The following is a 22,670-nucleotide window of genomic DNA, read 5'->3' as shown; positions in this document are numbered from 1 at the left end:
TATTACTTTGGTTTTGTAGGACCAAGTAGGTGACTTAAAAGAAATGTGTGAACTTCTCAAAAAAGAGAAAGCAGATGTTGAACGAAAGCTGGGCAGCATTAGAGGGGTGAGTATTGTAACAGCATTTTTCATCATAATTAAATGAAATTGAAATAGAAAAAAAGCAATATTTTATTAAAGCTAAATTATGAATTATATGAAAAATGAAAATTATATTAATGTATTTATGTTAATGCATAATACAATCAAAACTTTATGATTTAAAAGGTAGGATTTTGATTTGATGCAGATGTTAGAAAGTGTCAGTTATTGTTAGTGAAGTTTTTTGTTTGTTGTGCTATGCAAGATGAGACAGTTAAATTTTACCCTAGCTACTGTAAGCTACTTTAATAGAGCAGTATTTCAGAAGTTATATGGGAAAAAAGGCTTCAGCAGTGCCCAATATCTCTCTTGCCAGTAACTTGTCAAACTATTTATGTGACCTTTTAAAGGAAATTGCTTTAATAAAAACTCTTAAGTGGCTTCATAGCTCTTTCAGTATACCAGAAGAATGGGTTCTCCTTATGGGTACCTGGAAAAGATTGTATATTTCCCATTCTTTTACTTGTGCCTTCGCTTGGAGTGTTTGTGTATCTGCCTGTGTCTTATGCAGTGACAGTTTTTGGATAAGGAAATAATGGATTGAGAGCAGCCCTGAGGAGAAGGACTTGGAGGTGTTAGTTGATGAAAAGCTCAACATGAGCTGGCAGTGTGCGCTTGCAGCCCAGAAAGCCAACTGTGTCCTGGGCCGCATCAAAAGAAGTGTGACCAGCAGGTCGAGGGAGGGGATTCTGCCCCTCTACTCCGCTCTTGTGAGACCCCACCTGGAGGACTGCATCCAGCTCTGGGGGCCCCAACATTAGAAGGACATGGAGCTGTTGGAGCGAGTCCAGAGGAGGGCCACGAAGCTGGTCAGAGGGCTGGAGCCCCTCTCCTATGAAGACCAGCTGGGAGAGTTAGGATCTTTCAGCCTGGAGAAAAGAAGGCTCCGGGGAGATCTAATTGCAGCTTACCAGTACCTGAAGGGGGCCTACAGGAAAGCTGGAGAGGGACTGTTTACAAGGGCATGTACTGACAGGGCGACGGCTAACGGATTTAAACTGCAGGAGGGTAGACTTAGATTAGATATGAGAAAGAAATTCTTCACTGTGAGGGTGGTGAGGCACTGGAAGAGGTTGCCCAGAGAAGCTGTGGATGCCCCCTCCCTGGAAGTGTTCAAGGCCAGGTTGGATGGGCCTTTGGGCAACGCGGTCTAGTGGAGGGTGTCCCTGCCCATGGCAGGGGGCTTGGAACTAGATGATCTTTGAGCGTGCCTTCCAACCCAAACCGTCCTATGATTCTATGATACTTTTTTTTTTTCTCTCAGATAGTATTAGCATTCAAGCAATTGCATAGTCTGTTGGATCAGGGAATTGTTCTACCAGAAAAGATTAAAAAAAAAACAAAACCAAAACCAAACTAGTTCTTTGATTTATTTTCCTGATGTTTCAGTTTAGTTCATAAAGTACAGTAGATTTTGAGATTAACTGCAGCTTTCCTGGTAACATAGAAAATGAAGGAGCTTATATGTTGACTTTGGGAGTGAATATATCATTCTGGGGAGCTAAGTATTCAAGAAGCTTTAGGGTTCAAGTCACACCAATGTATAGCATCTTTTTTATAAATATAAATTGCAATGGGAAAAGAAGCAGTAAAGTAAGATCTGGAGTATCTCAGAATGTTAAGATGACTTGTTTACTTCCTTTTACTTTTTTTTTTACTTCCCTCTCTATAGGCTGGTAGAAGTGGAAAGACAGTCCCAGAACTGGAAAAAACAATTGGTTTGATGAAAAAGGTGGTAGAGAGAGTCCAAAGAGAAAATGAAGATCTGAAAAAAGCTCCAGCTGTGGTTTCTAATGAGAAATTACTTGGTCTTGAACAGGAAAATGAGAGGCTAAAGGTACTGATTTATCTCCAATAACTATAATAGCCGTTTATATGCAAGTTAGTAGGAAAATGGAGCAGCAAGCCTGTTGTTGACATTGATTGGCACAAAAGTGCTTTAAAAATATGAAATGTGAAACGTGTAGAACACAAAAGCAGAACTTCATTTTAGCATAACATACTGCATGATTTATTTAAAGGTACTCTGTACCTTAATGATATATTTAAATCTGTGATGAAATGTTATGTTCACTATGCTAGGTAGCTGCAACTATGCTGTGCTTTCAAAATGGAAATCTGAAATTCTCTACTAAGCAATGTATATGTGTTTTAACAAACTGTTTGATATTTAGTCTGAAATGGAGAAAATGAAACTTCATCTGGGGGGTCAGCTGAGTATGCGTTATGAATCTAAAACCAAAGGAATGGAAAAAGTCATTTCTGAAAATGAGAGGCTGCGTAAAGAACTGAAAAAGGTACGACCATTGTAATGCATCGCTTTATTTCCATTAGTTACTGGTTGTGGCAAGTATTTTTTTTTTTTTTAATGGTTGGTATGGAATGGACTCTTTTCTAAGCACTAATATTGCTATGACAGAATTTTTAATTATATGTGGAGAGGAGACATCCAAGGAGCAGCCCAAGACAGAATTCAGAAGTTGTAGTGCTAGTGATCTTGGATGCACTGTTTTCCTCTAAATCAGCACTGATTCTGCCTCACCATTGTGTTCGATAATCCTGTGCTTCACGTGAGGTTAAGTATTCCATAAACCTTTGTTTTTGTTGAACAATAGGAAGCTGACAGTGGAGAGAAGCTACGAATAGCGAAGAATAACTTGGAGATATTAAATGAGAAGTTAACTGTACAGCTGGAGGAAACTGTTAAGAGGCTAAAATTGGCTGAGAGCCAGTTTGACGGAGCTGATGGCAAAAGCTGGAAGTCTGTTGCAGCAAGGTAGGAATTGAGAATGAAGTAAAGACGGTAAACACAAGGGTGAATTCCTCTTTAAATATTAGCAAACAAATTAGACTTTCATTTTCATAATTTTTCTTTCCTCTTTTGAAGACAGTTTTATATTATCCGTATTTTTTTTTCTGATTCTCTATTAGTACGTAGAATCGGCGTACAGGTCTCTGGATGAATCCAGAAGTGATCTGGTGTCCCCACATGCTGGCCTTGTTAGCTCCTTCTGTACAGAAGCCAGTTACTTACCTCCCTTTTTCAGATCAGCTGTAGATTTCGGGATAGTTCCGGAAAAGGAAGAACTTTGTGTTCCGTGCTGCTTAAATGTATTGTATTTGTGCTTTGTGGAATAATGTCAGCGTTTTTGCTGAACATAGAAAGGATTTCAGTACAATCTGAAACAAAAAACTGGAAGCCAGCAACCTGCATTTTCCAGCTTGGCTGCATTCGAAACTACATTTGACCATGTGAATGTGCAGAGAAAACTCACTGGGACTTCTGTACTCCTTGGGACATGTAGGCATAGCTAAAGATCCTTCATGTGTGTTCTGAAGGCTCTAAAAGCTAATTGCAGTCAGCCAGTTGATTCTGTTATCTGTAGAAGAAGGGAGAAAAACTCAGAGACTAGCAGTGCATTATCTTTTCCAATATATAAAGTGAAGTGTGGGAATTACCATTTCCTAGATTTTTAGATAAAACTCAGACTGTGAAATCAGAATCAAAAATCATTTTTGATTGAGTAGTAATAGTAAATGTCCTCAACTTTTTACCAATAAGTTACCTGAAAGTTACTGATCGTTGTTTTAAAATTCAAAGATCACTTGCATCACTCAATGTGGAACAAACTGAAGAAAACAGTTTCATGACACCAATTTCTGCTTTGCAACTTAGGCATACATTTTTAATTTATCTGTACTTACGCACTTAGTTTGGGTGCTTTTTCTATCACAACCTACTTATACAGTCTGGAGATCTTAACTCTACAGCCTGAACAACTTTAATTGCATTCATTTCTTTGCTAGAAGCAAGCTGTTTAGTTCTGTATTTTGTGGTTTGCTTACAGAAGTTATTTTGGCAGTCACCTCAAAACCATTGCCCGTCCAAAAAGCATTACTATTACACCCATTTTCAATAATGAGCTATGCACAAAGATGCTAGTCATACATCACACTAGCATGTTTAATAATGAACAGATTGATATAGAGTATGTAGTTTGATGATACATTCACATGAAACATGCCTGCGATTCATCAAAGTGAATGAGGAAGGAGAATTTTACCCCTCTTGAGACAAGAGTTTTTAATTGGATATCATCTCTTGTGCTGCTGTATCTCAGAAAAGGACAAGAAACTGAAACAACGCTTATGTTATTAAGAGAAATAAACAGCCCGTGTTCTGCATAAGGATGGAACAGAGCAAATTCTTGGGAAGAAATACTTAGTCTTGGCTCCTGGATGACCTCAAGATGAAATAAGATTACATGTTGCAAAAGTACTCTTTAATAAGTGTCAACAGAGGTGGAAGGTATCTACAAAAACAACCTCTGACAGCAATCTTATTGAGGCAGAAAAATCAGCTGGACAGGAGACTTGTCTGGTTCCATCTCAGGTCAGATCACTGTTGAACAGTCTGCCTGCTGATGTCCAAGATTTTACCCACTTCCCAGTCTTGCACTCCCACAGGATCCCTTGGGGTGTTCTGGTGCTTTTCTGACCTATTGCTGAGCTATTTAACTTCACTGAGACCTCAGAAAGCCATTCCTTTTATTTTAACCTTCCCCCTAACTATGTTGTGAGGTAAAATGTCTTTATGCAAGGTCTGATGACAGTCATATTTAGCATAATGAAGGAGGGCGAAACTCGCTGCCAGCCGGAGGAGGAAGACAGGAACATGCAGTGAAGATGGTAGGCCCTTAACAGCTAGCATATCAGCTCAGTAGTTTGACTAGTTTTTTCAGTTCTTCAATTTTTTGAAAAACATTTCTACTTAGTTCTATTTAGTTGATACAGATAGGTAGTCGTGTATAGATAGATGGATATAAAATATACAGTTGTGCTTAATTGTACTTGCCTATTTCAACTGGTGTGAATAAAACCTTTTATTTCCATTTACTTTAATGTGATTTTTAAAGTAAGTGTATAACATTAAGACATCACTAACTTAGAGGAGGTGACCGGGGCACTTTCACATGCAACCCAGCTCACCAGCACATCTTCTAAAGCATGTATGTGGTAAGAGAAGGTATTTGATCGGGCAGACAAAGGTGTCATCCAGGTGATCCTTGGGAAGGCTCTTTGGCAGGCAGCAAGGTGTTGGAGATTGTATTGCTATCTGAAAACCCACTTCAGATGGGACTACATGATCTCCAGAGGTACCTTCCAACCAACATTTCAATGATTCTACAAAACCTTTTTGTAGCCTTGTATGGCTCAAAGCAAAACAGAATCCTCCTCAGACTGCTGTTTCTCCAGGGTAAACATAATTTCTTGCAGAACATTTTTGCCCTTGGAGTCTTCATCTTCTGTATCTGTATTAGCCCTTTTCTCAGTACCGTAATTTATTTCCCATAAATTATTAAATCATAAGAAAAATACTGTCGGATGTATGACACTGAAGTAGGACCTGAACAATGTGCAAACGGCATCAATAAGAGACATGCATGGTTTTAGCAGGAAGTAGTTTGGGTTTTATGTGCAATACCATAAAAAGATTCCAGTCCCCCTTTAATAAAGCATAGGCACAAAGTAAGATCCACAAAGGTGTAACATTTGGAAAAGCCTTTATTCTAAGATTAAAAATGTATTTTTCATTATGCTTCTTTCAGCTCACTTATAAATAAAACCAGTGGTTATTCCAAGGCCAATACCATAAACATATTTTAGCGTGTATTTTTATGGTATTCAATCTCCTAAAGATATTTTAATCTCTATTTCTGCAAAAGTATTAGCTTTTGCTCTTATCTTTTTCTAAATAAAAATACTAACAGGATGCATGAAACTAAGATGAAGGAAATGGAAATGGATATTGCTAAAAAAACCCAAAGCATTACTGATCTTAAACGGCTGCTTCAGGAAGCAACAGAACGTGAACACAATGCTGATAAAAACTTACAAGATCTAAAAGAACAAGTGAGTAAAATTTAGCCAAATAACTCTGAGAATAGATTGCTTAATATTAATTAATTTCTTTCTAATGTCTATATTGGCAGAGTATATTTTTTTTCTCTAATCCTTGCTTTTATGGGTTTATTCAGTCCTAGTTGTAATTGTACATTTACATATTTTAGCCAATTAATGAGGTTTAGCACATATTATCAATATATATTCTTGACTTCAAGTCTTAGGGTAGTATGAATCTTTTTTTTTTTTTTTTTATTCTTCTGTAGGGTTGTTTTTATTACAATTTCATTGATCACATGAAAGCCTGTATGTACAAATGCTTCAAATGGCCTTAACATTTTGGTAGCTTGTTCTGCGGAGTGAATTTGCTGCAGGGACTTCCCTCTTCCTTCCAGGTCATTTTTGGGGGATTCACTTTGCCATCCTAAAGGGGATCTTCATGCCTGTTTCCAATATGGCCTCTTACCTGCAGTCCCTAATAAGTCCTACAAATATTATTTCACACATGGAAGAGTTGATGAATTTTAAACTCAGGTACCTTTGAAAAGATACATCAAATTTTGGTCTTTAAGTACTCCAGAGATGCAGAACTATCGACCTAGATTAGCTTCCATCTTCTCATTTATTAGTGTGTGCATGGTTTTCTTCCCCAGACATCTTGTACTGGCCATTCCCAGTGTAAGGTATCAAATACACAACTTTTGATACAGGAAGTCATATATATTATGTCAGTAAGTAAATGTGTTTAATAAATAGAACTTTGAATTCAGTCCTATAAAACAATTCTTTTTTGTTAAGTTTTGTTTGTTTTCCCTTTTCTAAAGTCAGCATTATTAACATGAAGTGTGTACCAGCAGCAGAATTAACAGAGAGATAAAGTGCTTTCATTATGATATTACTCTGGAGCAACACACTTTCTAGTTTCTTTCATGTCTCAAATACTGATGAAGGGGTGTGGTCAAGGTTAACTACATTTCAAAGAAACAGAGATTGAGTGTGAAAAACCCCAAATCCTTACCATTTTAGGTAGCAATAGAACAACAGCCTGTCGCTAACAGTAGCCTTGTGAGAGTTCATAAATTGTCACTGCATTCAAAAACTGTAGATACCCTGTAGAAGTGCCTTTCAGTAGAAGATGCAGGTGCAAAAAATTAGTGTTTTAAATATGAGACTAACTCCCTCTCTGGCCAGGGACATATTCTAACTTATGATTGCCGATCATTTCTAGTCAGCATACACTCATTTTGGCTTTCATTGCAAAATCACAGGCTTTTCATATGATGTTTAAAAAGGAACTTGGACACCTAGGTATGCAAATAAACACATCACTAGTATTTTTAAAGCACTTAAATGATTTAGGCATATCACTTCCTTAAGCATATGTATAAATTATGCTAACGTAGCTTTGTGTCTAACTTTCGTTGTAAATCTAACTTTTGAATACTTCTTTCTTCACCCTTCATGAAATATGTAGCAATGATCTATACTAACTTTAAAAAGACTGTAGATAATTAGCTTTGTGGAAACTGTCAGTAGATGAACACTTGGGTTTTTTTTTTTTTCTCTGTGATAACCCAGTACTTGGTTACATCTTTAGTATTATTTTTATTCATTTTGTAATCCTGCATCAAAGAGAACTCCATCTGAACTGCATTATCCATGGATACTGTTTTCAAGAGTAAAACTTTTAACTTTTGTTTTAAGATTGAGCTTCTCAAACACTTTCCTGAAGGTGCAAGGACAGAGCAAAGCCTTATGAGGGAGCTTCAGCTATTAAGGTAATGTACTTTTAAATAAGTAAATAAATACCTCAGCCCATATACAGGAAATAAGAACAAACACAAAATGGCCATTGTGATTTTTAGTTATATATTTTACATTCTAACATATTTTAATTTTTTAAGTTATTCTAAAATTGTTTTATATTCCAGATTAACTAATAATCAATTAGAGAAAGAAAAAGCAGAACTAGCTCACCAGGTGGAGGATTATAAGCACCACATACATACATATACAAGTGAAGGTCCTGCAGCCGGTAATAATTTTCAATACCTAAAATAAAAATCTTCCTGTATTTTGGGCCTAAAACTATTTTTACTTAATACGTGTGTGCAAAATGATAATAAATCTACAGAATTATTTGAATTACATTAATGCCAGAGTAGTGTGAACTGGAGCAGACTAAGGTCTTGGATTTTTGAGTACTTATACAAGCTTTTTACAGAGGAGTGTTAGTAAAAATCTCCGTAATTAATTATATTGAACAAGAGGCTGTAACGTTTGTGAGATGTCCCTTTCCAAGAAGTGGTGTAGTTCATGCCACCATTTGCTTTATAAAGCTCAAAAGATTGCTTGTCAGATGTCAGTCATTCACTGAAATGCTCTTGCCTACCACTTTTGCCTTGGGTTCCGAGCTGCCAATTTCCCAATACCAGCTCTGTGAATGATTTAAGACTTAGCAGGCATCGGTCCCATGGGAAAAGTAGAGCACTGTAGAGCAGTACATTGCTATTTAACTGGTGAAAAAAATAAAAAATTAACCCTCTTGAAATTATGAATACAATTAACAAGATCCTTATACTATGTTATTTCCAAATTTCCTGCATTTAATTCAGAGAAACTGTACATGTCATGTTTCTCAGAAGTATGCTGAGAGACTGGCCACGGGAGTACTGCATTCAGTCACAGGAACTAGTCACTGCCACTGAATTTGTACAAGAACTAAAGAAAAGCCCAGATGACTTGAATTTTTGGTAGTTGTTGATCCCATTTGGGTTTATACGCTTAAACTGTTTCAGCTTTCAGGAGATGCAGAATTATTGTAATAAGATTATTCATGTCATTGATTTTCATTCCCTTAGGTTTCATAACAAATTATCATTATTTTTTGCAGGACATGATGAAATTGTAGAGAAGGATAAAAATGACAAGTTAATGACAGAAGTGGCTGACCTCCAGACACAGCTGGAAGCCTCAGAGTTGGAAAACCAGCAATTAAAGGTGAGTTGCAAGGATCATCCTTGGCAAGATAATGAGCAAAATTATGGTTAGCTAGAAAGATCTGTTTAATATCTAAACTAATATTTAATGACAAAGTCAATTTCTAAACATTATGTTTATGAAGCCTATTTTGCTGTTAGTGAATGTGCTGTTCATGGGTAGATTTTTGTGGCTCTAGAGACGTGCCTATTCTCTTATCATTTAGCCTCTTATGAAAAAGGCCAACAAAGCTGCTGTTGATGCATGTTCCTAAGTTCTGGATAAAGCTAGTACTCCTTCATTCTTTTTAATAGGAAGAAACAAAAAAGCTGAGAAGAGAACTAGAAAACTTTGGCCCTTCCTTCTTTGAAGAAATTGAGGATCTGAAATATAACTACAATGAAGAAGTAAAAAAAAATATTATCTTAGAAGAGAAAATAAAGCAGCTTTCTGAAGAGTTTGGCATTCAAGTGGATAGTCCAGGCAATGTTTCTGTTGATTAGGCTAGTGTTTAGTATCCTCAGTATTGATACAGAAAATAAATTCTGGGGCAGTTACACAATACTGATTTGTCTGTTTTTCTCTTGGAATGATACAAGTCTATTAAAGTTACAATAGTCTGGCACATACAAGTGCAGAATTGGATTAGTCAACAGATTATGGTCAGTATTTATATACACCAGTCAAAATAAAAGTGAGTTTTACCTCTCCCACTATTCCACCCAATATTTACTTCTCCCAATATACCACCATTGCAATATTGTATTTTAATTCAGGACAGTAATTTGGGTAATACACAGGTGTCAGGTGAAGTTGAAACTTTGGACTTATCTTAAAAGCTGAGAAACTCTTAAAATGTGCTAAGTACGCTAAGTTCCTGATCATTAAGAATATGTAATTTGTTCTTGCTGTCTTGTGCTGTCATACTTCTTAACTATGGACTCAGGGTCATTGTGCTGCATGTCTGTTCTTAGATCCCTGCTTATTTTTACCTCAATTTTAGAAAATCCAAGAAGAAAGAACTGAAGATAAAGTTATAGTATTTCAGCCAAACTAATGGTATTTTTGTAGATAAATGATTTTTCATTTTCTATATTTGATATACCTGGATGTATACTTTTATAGCACAGATAAAATAAAGCCAACTCAAAACATTGTGCAGTCTCTTTATTATTTATGTGCCATCTTACTTAATATGCCCTTGATGAAGTTTCCTAATTGAGATGCGGTCTGAAAATGGGTATTATTAAGCCAAGTCCTGTCTCTCTCCAAATAGAACTATTATACTTTCTATTATTTACTCTTTTTGTCCCAAAATAGTGGAAGTACCTGTAGGATATAGCTTAATTAGGTTTTCAAGCAGTAGCATAATGCTGCAGCTTACCAGTTAAATAATACAGTGAAGAGTTTTTCTCCAAAAGAAATCATTAAAACTTTACCAAAAAAACCCGCAACAAATTTCAGGACTAATTCTGGTCCCACCTGAAATATGTCCTTTAATGTTAAGAAACACCTAGATCCTAGATCTGAATCCTACATGTAACAGCGTCATAATAATTATATTTACAGAAGTGCAACCTATGGAACTTTTACAGTTGATTGCATTCATTAGCTAAGCTATTAGGACGAGCCAGTGTTAGACAACATACTTTTTACACTTAATTTTAACAGTTTCCAGAAATGGGTTCAAAAGTTAAGGATTTTTCAGAACTGAAAATAAACATGCTGAAAGCTAGATCTCTGCTCTGGATGTCAGATCTCATTATATAAAATCAGTCATTTAGGAAAATCTTAAACTTGTACAGTACCTAGGCTGCTGCCTCAGCTAGAAGATTATTTGTGAAGAGTTCTGTAGTAGACACAAGAAGAGGAATGCAGCACATACGACAATTAACTTCAAAGAGAAAAATAATTTCAAGCATCAAACTTGATATCTTTGAGTCTGTCAAATCTTTGACCATCCAAGTTTGAAAAATGGTGAAACAAACTCTTTGGTTCAAAGTCACAGTCATACTTAGTTCTATTAAAAGAAATTACAACAGGCTGAGAATTCAAGTATGTCTCTGCAAGTGGCCAGCGTAAACCAAGATGATGGCGATGGAGCTAAAATAAAAAGAAAGAAGGTCAGTTTAGTGATTTTAGTATTGTAGCCCAACAGTTACCAACCCAGGGGCTGTGGTGGTGTGTGCTTTAATTCTAGCATCCTCTGCATTAGGGCACTTACAGCCATTAATCAGTTATCTGAATAACATGAGCAACAACGAAGCACAACAGGCAAACCAGAACCAAGGTGTCCTCCACAGCTTCAGAAATTATAATGTAAACGTGCTAATTAATAAAAATAACTTCTTATTAACAATACTTGTTCTATAAGTCATCATTACAAAAATGAATCTTTTAGATAAAATAATTAAGCTTTAAAATGTTGAGTGATTTCTATACAGAAAGGCAAGAAAATAGTATTTTATGTTCTCAATTACATTATTAGCATAATGTAGATAATGAAAAAGTTTCATATGTTGTCATTGTAGTGATTCACTGACTTGACTAATTCTATTGTCACCTGACTTGCTAGGAGAACATTTACTACTAAAGAATTTTGAAAACAAGCCAAAAAGTGAATACCTCACAATACTTCACATGTTATGAATTATTATAGTGCTTTCCACATGTCCATCTATATATTTACCTTGATTAAACACCCATCATGACAGTGCCACACAATTCCTTCAACTTTACCCTCGCTGCAACCTTCAAACCAAGACAGTATGTCATGTTGCTTCAAAGCAGGTGGATTCTTTATTTCAAATGCTCCATGTGGTACAAGAAGATGTACAGGCTGCTTCTTGCTTCCTAACCCTATGTTAAAAGAAACAAAAATCTTCCTGCTAGTTATGCGTGATAAGATTTTCCTCACTTTTGTTATTAAGGCTCTCTTAAAAGCACTCTATAAAGGAAGACTTCTATTAGGTACTACAACATTGTCCTGCCTTTAAGAGAACAGGTAAATATACTTTTAAGTATAAAATGTAGCTGTCTCCTCCTCATGTAACTTTTTATCAATATACAATAAACATGACACAGAGATTTATACAGTTGTCTGCTTTGTCCTTGTGGCCACCTCCTCAGTAACAGTAAAGCTACTAGTTAAATTCTTCATGCTTCAGATCATGATCAATAGCACAAACATCTTAGTTCCTGAAAATCTGGTGTATTTTCTTATGAATATGGATTATACTTAAGCAAGGCTGTTAATAAATGCCTTGCCTCTTCACTGACTCTTCAGCATAAATCTTCATCTAAGAACACAGCTATTAGATTTTTTTTGTTGCAGTTCCTTTACATTCTGAGAAAATGCTTAGACCAGGTACTACTATTTTTCCTATCCATCCTTGCAAGTTATCCTAACAGCAAGGCTCAAGAGTTAGAACTCACTTGTGCTCATACCTAATTGGTTTTTTGTTATAAGGCTTTTAAAGGGAGAAGCCACAACCAAAATTTAGTTTAAATTACATTTCCTTTAAAAAAATTCATAATGTTTTGTAATTTAAAAATGCTACTTATGACTAACTCTAGAGACTTAAAAAAGTGGCTGAATAAAATTTTCTACTTTAATGGACTAAACAGTATAAGAAGAGCAAGTAAAAGCAAGAAAAGGCACCAACTAATAATCTTTAAAAAATATTTTAATATTTTAATAGTAATATTTAAAACAACTTTTCCAGTCAGAATATTATTTGAAAGACTAAAGCAAAGCATTTTTATAGTAACTCTTAAATAACATGCAGGTGGAAAGAGGTTTAATAGACATAAACAGTCTCAGGAAAATTTAGGTTTCTGAGGTGAGTATTTTTGGGTGAGTGTTCTTTGAGCTAGCCCTTTCTCTCCTTTCTAAAAAGGTTACATTGCTACCGTTGAAGTTTTTTTAACTTAGACAAAGAAAATACATAATTTGCACTCAAAATATCAGCAAATAAAGAAGTATTTAAGAACAGACTGAACAAACTTACCATATGGATTTGCATTAATGTTAGTCCCAATAAGCTCCAATGTTTGTTCTAAAATTTCTGATAATGGCACCGGAGTGATTTCCAGAAGCCCTGGGTCAGCATGGTGTTTCAATACGAGCGCTATTTCAGCCTCATAATTTACAACAGATGAGTGCCAGCAATACTGCTTACTATTTTTCTCCACAGGCACCCAACCTACAAGACAACATTGCATTTTACCAAAGTAAATATCTGACATTATCATATGCGTACTAGATCTGTACATGCATTAAAAAAACCCCACCATTAACTACAGACGGAAAGAGTAGGAAGAAAAACTACGTTCTATCTCAGAGAAATGTCACAGGAATGCAAATGTGACAACTATGCCTTCAGCTGAAGCCCTGAAAGACTGTAGAGCAAGCTGCAATTATTTTCAATGTGTCAGAAGAACAAAGCCTTTCTGAACAGTGAATGAATGACATTCCAATTGCTTTCTGAACATCTTTACTACTACTTTTAACTGCGGAACTAATTCTAATTCACTTAAAAAATGGATCCCCCCTACCATGTTACCTGTGCTGCATCATAGGTACCTGGCATATGTCCGTTTTCATCAGGCAAAGGATTGCCATTAGAGAACTCTATGTCCTTTGCTGGAATCCAGGTATCTGGAACAGGCTTGAAATCCTCTTCAACATTCCAAACAAATTCTAGACACATAAACGTGACAGTTTTTGGCAAACTGCCAATTCTACATGTTGATCATCTTCCAATGCAAGTATTAAAATGCCATTGATCTAAATCTTGGTTTACAGTTACTTTGTACAAGCATCAACATCTGGCACACTCAAGCGGTGAACAATTAGGAGGGTTTAAAGAAGCATAGTAGCTTTTAAGTAGTTCAAAATATCAGCACTAACATTAAAAAAAATAGCTACCTAAATAGCCAACATTATATTTAAACTAGAGCAAGAAGTAGAATAGAATAAACTATTTCAGTTGGAAGGGACCTACAACAACCATCTAGCCCAGCTGCCTGACCACCTCAGGGCTGACCAAAAGTTACAGCATGTTGGTAAGGGCATTGCCCAAATGCCTCTTAAACACTGACAGGCTTGGGGCATCAACCACCTCTCTAGGAAGCCTGTTCCAGTGTGTGACCACCCTCCCGGTAAAGAAATGCTTCCTAACACCCACTTTAAACCTCCTCTGGTGCAGCTTTGAGCCATTCCCACGCATCCTGTCACTGGATCCCAGGGAGAAGAGCTCAGCACCTCCCTCTCCACTTCCCCTCCTCAGGAAGCTGCAGAGAGCAATGAGGTCGCCCCTCAGCCTCCTCTTCTCCAAACTAGACAAGCCCAAAGTCCTCAGCCTCTCCTCAGAGGACATTCCTTCCAGCCCTCTCACCAGCTTTGTTGCCCTCCTCTGGACACATTCAAGGACCTTCCCATCCTGCTTAAATTGCGGGGCCCGCAAGTGAACACAGTACTCCAGGTGAGGCCACACCAACACTGAATACAGCGGGATAATCCCCTCTTTTGACGGGCTGTTTACGCTGTGTTTGATGCACCCCAGGATGGGGTTTGCCCTCTGGGCTGCCAGGGCACACTGCTGATGCATACTGATCTGCTGCCGACCAGCATCCCCAGACCCCTTTCTGCGGGGCTGCTCTCCAGCCACTCCTCTCCCAATTTATACTTGTGCTCAGCATTACTCTGTCCTAGGTGCAGAATCTGGCACTTGGACTTGTTAAATTTCATCCCGTTAATCATCGCCCAATGCTCCAATCTATCTAGGTCCATCTGCAAGGCCCTTTCTCCCTCAAGAGTCAACAGCACCTCTCAGCGCAAACTTGCTAAATGGTGCATTCAACTCCTGCATCCAGATCACTGATAAATACATTGAACTCGCCCTAGAATTGAACCCTGAGGAATACCGCTGGTGACCGGTCGCAAGCCAGATGTAGCCCCAACCCTTTGAGCTCTGCCCTTCAGCCCGTTCTTCACCCAGCGCACCGCGAACCTGCTCATCCCACAGTTGGACAACTTGCCCAGAAGGATGCTGTGAAGGACAGTATCAAAGGCCTTAATGAAGTCCAGAAAAACTACACTCACCACCTTCCCATCATCCACTAGGCAGCTAACCTTCTCGCAGAAGGTTAAGCAGGACCTTCCCTTGGTGAAGCCGTGTTGACTGTGCCTGATGATTGCATTATTCTTGAAATGCCTTTCAATAGTACCCAGTATAATCTTCTCCATGGTTTTTCCAGGAACTGAGGTTAGACTAACAGGTCTGTAGTCCCCTGGGTATTCCCTCGTGCCCTTTTTGTAGATCGGAGTAACATTGGCTAGCTACCAGTCAGCAGGGACCTCCCCAGACTCCCAAGACCTTTGGTAGATGATCGAGAGGGGTCCTGCCATAACATCTGCTAGCTCCTTCACTGCTCTGGGAAGAATCCCATCACGCCCCATGGACTTGTGAACACTCAGGTGATACAGCTGGTCCCTTAGAATTTCAGTGTCCACAAATGGAAAGTCACTGTTCCCACACTTGTGGTCTTCTGACTCAGGGGACTGGGCAGCCCAAGGTCTACCAGTATTATTAAAGACTGAGGCAAAAAATGCACTGAATGCATCTGCTCTTTCTTCATCCCTATTAGTCAGATGACCACCTTCAATAAATATTGGTCCAGTGTTTTCTTTAGGCCTCCTCTTGCTATTAACATACTTTAAAAAAGCCCCTCTTGTTATCTGAAACAACACTGACCAGTTTCAACTCTAATTGAGCTTTGGCCTGTCGTGTTTTCTCCATGGATATGTGAGCCACAGCTCTGTAACCTTCCTGTGAAGACAGACCTCATTCCAGAGTTCGTACAATTTCTTTTGCCTCTTGAGCTCCACAAGGAGTTTCCTGTTCAGCCAAGCTGGTCTTCTGCCCTGCTTGCTTGATTTACAACACAGTGGAACTGCCTGCTCCTGTGCTTCTAAAGGGTAGTTCTTAAAGACTGACCAGCACTCGTGGACTCCTGGGCCCCCAAAAGCAGGTTCCCAGGGTACTCTGCTAAACAGCTCCCTCAATAGCTTCAAGTTTGCTCTCCTGAAGTCCAGGGTAGCAACCCTGCCTGTCCTTTTTTCTCATTGCACTGAAAACTTTAAACTCAACCATTTTGTGATCACTGAGGCCAAGACAGCCATCTACCATCACATCCCCCACAAGTCCTCCTCTATTGACAAATAGCAAGCCCAACAGGGTGTCGTTCCTAGTTGGCTCACTGAGTACCGGTGACAAGTTATATCTCCTACAAACTTCAAGAATTTCCAAGATCACCTCATCACAGCACGATGATAGTCCCAGTTGAAATCTCCCATAAGGACAAGGGCTACTGATACAGAAATTTCTCCTAATTGCCTATAGAATAACTCATCAGTGATTACATCCTGGCTGGGCGATTGGTAGTAGACACCCACTACAACAACTCCTTTGTTTTCCATTCCCCTAACTCTCAACCACATCATCACTAACTGTAAGGGCCATGCAACCAAACCTCTCCCTTATGTACAGTGGGACACTTCCACCTGCCCTGCCTTTCCCCCCGAAACAGCCTGTAGCCTCCATCCCAGCACTCCAGTGGTGGGACTCATTCGACCAAGTCTCACTAGCACCAATGATACTGTAGCTCTGGGAGATGACCAACACTTCCAGTTCATCCTGCTTGTTGCTCATACTGTGTGCACTGCTGTACAAGCATTTCAGATACACTCCTGAACCCTCCACGCTCCCAGGAGCAGTGTCAATGTTCCCACTAGCATTGCCACCCCCAGTGATGCCATGCCAACCCTTGGCTTACCTACTGCAATCCTGGTGGTATCCCCTTTCCCCACTGATTCTAGTTTAAAGCTCTCTCAAAGTGAAGTTAAGAGTGACATTGAAAAAAAATGGAGCAGGAGCACTGACATTTCTTGTGTTAGACTAGAGGCATTTTTCCAACTAGATAAATGACTGCCAAAAAGAAGAAAAAAAATTGTCACAAACCTTTGCAATCCTCCAATGAATACAAGAATCGTTTAAACCTTTTTTCAGCTTGTTTGTTGGGTTTTCGATCCAGCCTGGCCCATAGATAAGGCTGCCCTAGAGTTTCCAGAGGGATAAAAACAGCACTTAACTGATGTAACCATACTCTGCAGAGTACTGAAATCAACTACATAAAAGGTAGTTTGAATATGAGTTCTCATTTGCCACTACAAATTTTATGTCCAGACACTATTTACATTCATAAATTTGTTACTGTATATGTATCTAAAAATCTATTTGTGGAATCCTGCCTAGTTAAATACAAAGTTTCCTTACAATTTCAGGTGAAGTCAAGAACCCCAGTGATGCAATGAACCACAGTCTTCTCATTTCCTCCCACTCTCCACACTTTTTAATCCTCCCCAAAGAATTTACACACCCTTTATTATACAAGTTCCAGTGTGCAAGGAAGACTTACTATTTTTAAAACTGGAGTAGTTCCTTGATTGGCACGTTCACTTAAACCATTCTTCATGTATTTTAGAGAGCAAAATCCATGACAACTTTATAAACACCTATTATCTTTATGGTAACTATTACTCTGTGGTCAAGTTGTTTAATGAGAGTTGAAGTCACAACAGCTGTAATCCAATAGATCACACAATAGAAGTGAAAACCAAGTAAAACAAGGCTTCTAGTCAGCATAAGAAACATGCATATGGATCTTCCTTATTACCTTTATAGGTAGTTATGTAACAGCAGGTTCCATCCACCTTTTCAGTAGGAATTGCATTGTATATATCTGCCTCTAATGCTTTTCCAGTTATAGTTTCAGTTGCCAAAACTTTAAATGGCTGAAAAGAAGACAGGTATTTTAAACCCTCATCTTGGCCATGCTACTGCCTTGTTCTCCTATTGATTCTTGCTCCTTACAGCTGGCCTCTGGAAGTCCAGTATTATACATTATATTGCTGATTTCTAATACTCTCGAAAGACACCATTTTTTCTTCAAGACCTAACAGTTTGGAAAATGCTCTATGAAAAAAGAACTAAGACAATCTATTTACAAACTTGCTTCTCCTTTTTTATTCTTGCTTATTATTTAGAGATGCCTTTGCTTTCCACTTTAAATAGTGTGTTTAAACTAGAAGAGTTCCAGTCCAATACTGCAAAATCTTGAGATGTGCATTCCTATATTATAATGGCAATAGAAATTTATCATGACTAGCTGCTCCCAACTTGCAGTTTGGAGTGAAAGTCAATAGCACCACCATAGTGCAACTCACAGAGCAGTGGAATGCAAGGTGGAAAAAGCATCCCAGTATTAAATACTTAGCATCAGTCCTGCCAACTAAACACTCTTCCGCTTAAAAAGAGCAAAGAAATAAGTGATCTGAGGCTCTGAAACAAATATCCGGCCACAACTAGTCCAAATTTCAAAGAGGACTTCTATAGCTAGGACTTCTGTAACAGTTTGACTGCAAACATGGCATCAGTTGTGTTTGCATTCAAATACTTTCCTGTATAATCATCACCCCCGCTTCCTCTCTCTCTAGCCAACTTCACCTTGTAAGTGGGTCACTGTCTTTCTGATAGCAAAACACAAAGCAAGTCCTCGTCTTGCAAAAGGCTCAAAACTGAATTGAGAATTCATAAAATAAGAGCCTTTGATGGGCTTTTGTTAGGTTACACGGCTGCTTTGTACTTTAGTCATTGTATTTGGAACCATAACATTCCGTGTATATGAAGATTTTATGACAATGACATGAGAAGTAAATCTTCAGGGTAGTGAGAACATATACTCGTTGGATTTCTTACCACCACCCCACCACTTCTTCCCTAGTGATCCCAACCCCCTGTATTACCCTTGCCTGTGCATTGATAAACAACAAAAAAATAGCATATACCAGTGGCAGGTCTAATGCCCTGCCAGCTTTTTCTATATGAAGCAACAACAATGTAGAGAAGTCCCCTTACATGACCACCATCAGGATGGCATTGGTACTCAGAGCTGAACAACGAAGTTACTGACGTTTTGGCAATCGTTTCAGCTCTTCCATCCAGAACCCAAACACCCAGGGGAGAAAGTCACCCAGCCGACACACAGCTGCTGCTGCTACTAAAACCGGGAAACACGACCCGCAGGCCCACAGCCAGACAGGTGAATGCCACCCCAATCACAACAAGAAATAACTGTGATTGGGCACCATGACTTACTACTTTCACCTTGCTAAGTATTGCACTTCTTGCTGCCTCGGATGAATGCTTCTGTCATAAGTCCGATATTCCTCTGATCACAAGAAAACAGAAAGAAAACAGAAAGAAAACAGAAAGAAAACAGAAAGAAAACAGAAAGAAAACAGAAAGAAAACAGAAAGAAAACAGAAAGAAAACAGAAAGAAAACAGAAAGAAAACAGAAAGAAAACAGAAAGAAAACAGAAAGAAAACAGAAAGAAAACAGAAAGAAAACAGAAAGAAAACAGAAAGAAAACAGAAAGAAAACAGAAAGAAAACAGAAAGAAAAGCTTTTTTTCCCCCATGAGGCTCACAAGCTCCCAGTGCCGTCATGTTGGAGCGGCCTCGTTCCTTGCCCTGGCTGTTCCCTACACTTGGAAAAAGCAAACGCAACCTCAGGGCCAACACCTGGGTGCACCTGGCAGGAAAGGAGGGGGACAGAGCTGAAACGGCCCCCAAACGACCTTCCTTTCCCGCCTTCCAGGGGGGAGCCCTACGGAAACCTCTACCGTGCCTTTCGCTCCAGACCTGCGGCGACACCTCCCGCCGCCCGGGTCTCCCCCTCCCCGCAGCCGGCCCGGGCCGGGCCGGGCGGACCTGGCACGGTCGGTGCTGCTGCCTGTCCCGGCCCCGCCGCCGGCACTGCGGCCCCGCCCGCCTCCCGCCCGGCCCCGTGCCGCCCCGGCCACCTGGCGCTCCCGCTTGGCCGACGGCTCCTCCTTCACCTCGGTCACGAACAGACACGGCACCTTCCGCTGCACCGCGCCCCGCCGGTTCATGGCCCCGGCCGGACGGCGGCTCGCGCTCCCGGCAGCCAACTGCCCACTCGCCCGGAGACAAGCCTCAACTGCGCCTGCGCCACCCCGCGCCGGCCCAGCGCCACGGGAAATAGACTCCCTCGCCGCCCGCCCACCAGGAACCCTGCCGCACGCTCGTGCGCCAGGCGGGGCGGGGCGGGGCGGTCGTCTCTCTCCAGCAGGCCTCACCGAGGCGCTGGCTCTGCCACTCTCCACAGCTCTCCACCGCCCGGCAGGGTCTAGCCGCGGGCCTGGGGCAGCTCCGCTTTCCACAGCGGCGGCTCCCGCCGCGGCAGGGCCGCCCCGCCCCAGCTGTGCTCGGCGCCGGGCTGAGGCGGCCGCGTGGTGGCCCGGTGCGCGCCGCGGCGGCGGCCGTTAGCCGGTGGCGGTGCCGTTCCCCTGGCCGGGCAGCCTTTCCTCAGGCTGTCTTTTCTGCTTGCCGGGGTGCCGCGGGCCTGGGGCGTGGAGGCCCTGTCCCCAGGCTGGGTGCGGGGACCTCTCCGTGCCCGATTTGGCCTCCGTCAGGACAGCTGCCTCCTCTTGCTTGTTACCCAGGCTCTCCGCCTCGGTACACGGCCCTGGCCCCGTCTGTGGCGGGTTGACCCTGCCGGCACGCCAGGTGCCCACCAAAGCTGCTCTGTCACTCCCCTCCTCATTTAGGACCAAGCCAATCCCAGTGGGGTAATGAGAAATAAACCCGAAACCTTAAAACACCTTCCCCCGCCCCCCCTTCCGCCCAGGCTCAAGTTCTCACCTGCTTTTGCTCTACCTCCTCCCCGCGAGCGGTACAGGGGGACGGGGAGTCGGGGTTGCGCTCAGTTCATCCCATGTTCTCTCTGCCGCCCCTTCCTCTTCACGCTCTTCCCCTGCTCCAGCGTGGGGTCCCTTCCACAGGAGACAGGCATAGAATCACAGCTTGCTTTGGGTTGGAAGATCACCTAGTTCCAAGCCCCCTGCCATGGGCAGGGACACCCTCCACTAGACCACGTTGCCCAAAGGCCCATCCAACCTGGCCTTGAACACTTCCAGGGAGGGGGCATCCACAGCTTCTCTGGGCAACCTCTTCCAGTGCCTCACCACCCTCACAGTGAAGAATTTCTTTCTCATATCTAATCTAAGTCTACCCTCCTGCAGTTTAAACCCTTTAGCCGTCGCCCTGTCAGTACATGCCCTTGTAAACAGTCCCTCTCCAGCTTTCCTGTAGGCCCCCTTCAGGTACTGGAAGGCTGCTCTAAGGTCTCCCCAGAGCCTTCTCTTCTCCAGGCTGAACAACCCCACCTCTCCCAGCTGGTCTTCATAGGAGAGGGGCTCCAGCCCTCTGACCAGCTTTGTGGCCCTCCTCTGGACTCGCTCCAACAGCTCCATGTCCTTCTAATGTTGGGGCCCCCAGAGCTGGATGCAGTCCTCCAGGTGGGGTCTCACAAGAGCGGAGTAGAGGGGCAGAATCCCCTCCCTCGACCTGCTGGTCACACTTCTTTTGATGCAGCCCAGGATACGGTTGGCTTTCTGGGCTGCAAGCGCGCATCGCCGGCTCTTGTTGAGCTTCTCATCGATCAACACCCCCAAGTCCTTCTCCTCAGGGCTGCTCTCAATCCATTCTCCACTGCCCAGCCTGCAGCTGTGCTTGGGATCACCCCAACCCATGTGCGGGACCTTGCCCTTGGCCTTGTGAAACTTCACGTGGTTTGCACGGCCCCACCGCTCAAGCCTGTCAAGGTCCCTCTGGATAGCCCAGAGCTCCTTGTTCAGCCATGCAGGCCTCCTGGTGTTTTTGCCTGACTTCCTCTTTGTTGGGATGCATCGCTCCTGAGCTTGGAAGAGGTGATCCTTGAATGCTAAGCAGCTTTCTTGGGCCCCTCTTCCTTCCAGGGCTTTATCCCATGGTACGCTACCAAGCAGGTCCCTGAAGAGACCAAAGTCTGCTCTCCTGAAGTCCAGGGTAGGGAGCTTGCTGTGCGCCCTCCTCACTGCCCTGAGGATCTTGACCTCCACCCTCTCCTGGTCACTGCCGCCAAGGCTGCCCTTGAGCTTCACGTCTAAATCATCTAACAGTTTAGTAAAGAAAAAGGAATCAGCCAACTGTTTTCTCAAAATACCTTTGCCTGTTCCTGTCTTAGGGGAATTTCTTGGCTCCTCAGAAATCCATTTCTGCTCCTACCTGTCTATAGAGGGCCTCATCCGCTCAGTCTTCCTGGTCAGGTGGCCTGTAGCAGACCCCAGCTATAATGTCCCCTGTCCCAGCCCTCCCTTTAATGCTGACCCATAAGAGAGCACGGGCTCTCCACGGGGTCACAGCTGCCTTTGGGCATCCACCTTCTCCGGCACAGGGTCCTCCACGGGCTGCAGGTGGATGTCTGCTCCACCAACAACCTCCATGGGCTGTGGGGGGACAGCCTGCCTCACCGTGGTCCTCTCCATGGGCTGCAGGGAAATCTCTGCCCCAGTGCCCGGACCACCTCCTCCCCCTCCTTCCTCACTGACCTCGGTGCCTGCAGAGTTGTTCCCCTCACACATTCTCACTCCTCTCTCTGGCTGCCGTTGCCCAGCAGCCCTCTCCCCTCCTTAACAAAGTTCTCACAGAGGTGCTACCACCGTCGCTGATGGGCTCGG

The 22,670-nt window shown here is 41.6% G+C and overlaps 2 protein-coding genes across 9 annotated transcripts in view; one reads left to right on the top strand and one right to left on the bottom strand.

The window, feature by feature from the left end:
* Positions 1-9,527, top strand: part of CEP290 (centrosomal protein 290) — a 57,124-nt gene extending 47,597 nt beyond the window's left edge. For 5 of the 6 annotated variants that reach the window (XM_054830059.1, XM_054830069.1, XM_054830078.1 and 2 more), the window contains 9 exons: positions 20-106; positions 1,814-1,978; positions 2,316-2,438; positions 2,757-2,917; positions 5,913-6,054; positions 7,750-7,823; positions 7,977-8,080; positions 8,939-9,045; positions 9,339-9,527. In XM_054830059.1, coding sequence (XP_054686034.1) covers positions 20-106; positions 1,814-1,978; positions 2,316-2,438; positions 2,757-2,917; positions 5,913-6,054; positions 7,750-7,823; positions 7,977-8,080; positions 8,939-9,045; positions 9,339-9,527 — 1,152 coding nt within the window. Of the gene's footprint in view, positions 1-19; positions 107-1,813; positions 1,979-2,315; positions 2,439-2,756; positions 2,918-5,912; positions 6,055-7,749; positions 7,824-7,976; positions 8,081-8,938; positions 9,046-9,338 lie in introns of those variants that run through there. The other variant, XM_054830095.1, reaches the window with a different exon arrangement.
* Positions 2,917-20,110, bottom strand: RLIG1 (RNA 5'-phosphate and 3'-OH ligase 1). 3 transcript variants are annotated; one of them, XR_008577672.1, is made up of 8 exons: positions 19,953-20,110; positions 17,764-17,881; positions 17,049-17,144; positions 13,610-13,726; positions 13,035-13,229; positions 11,714-11,883; positions 10,833-11,127; positions 2,917-3,521 (listed from the first exon to the last, which is right to left on the bottom strand). XR_008577672.1 is itself a non-coding variant. In XM_054830265.1 (7 exons), the coding sequence occupies exons 1-7, from the start codon at positions 20,040-20,042 to the stop codon at positions 10,939-10,941; spliced, it is 975 nt and encodes a 324-aa protein (XP_054686240.1). In that variant the 5' UTR covers positions 20,043-20,110; the 3' UTR covers positions 10,143-10,938. The 3 variants fall into 3 exon arrangements, 2 of the variants coding, with proteins under 2 accessions (XP_054686240.1, XP_054686255.1); XM_054830265.1 differs by lacking the exon at positions 2,917-3,521 and having other exon boundaries at positions 10,143-11,127; XM_054830280.1 differs by lacking the exon at positions 2,917-3,521 and having other exon boundaries at positions 10,143-11,127; positions 19,989-20,081.
* Positions 20,111-22,670: the final 2,560 nt, after the last annotated feature.

Source organism: Grus americana, chromosome 1 (genome assembly GCF_028858705.1).
Source record: "Grus americana isolate bGruAme1 chromosome 1, bGruAme1.mat, whole genome shotgun sequence".
NCBI lineage: Eukaryota > Metazoa > Chordata > Aves > Gruiformes > Gruidae > Grus > Grus americana.
The sequence above is the reverse complement of the archived record's forward strand: the minus strand, read 5'-3'. Positions and strand labels throughout refer to the sequence as shown.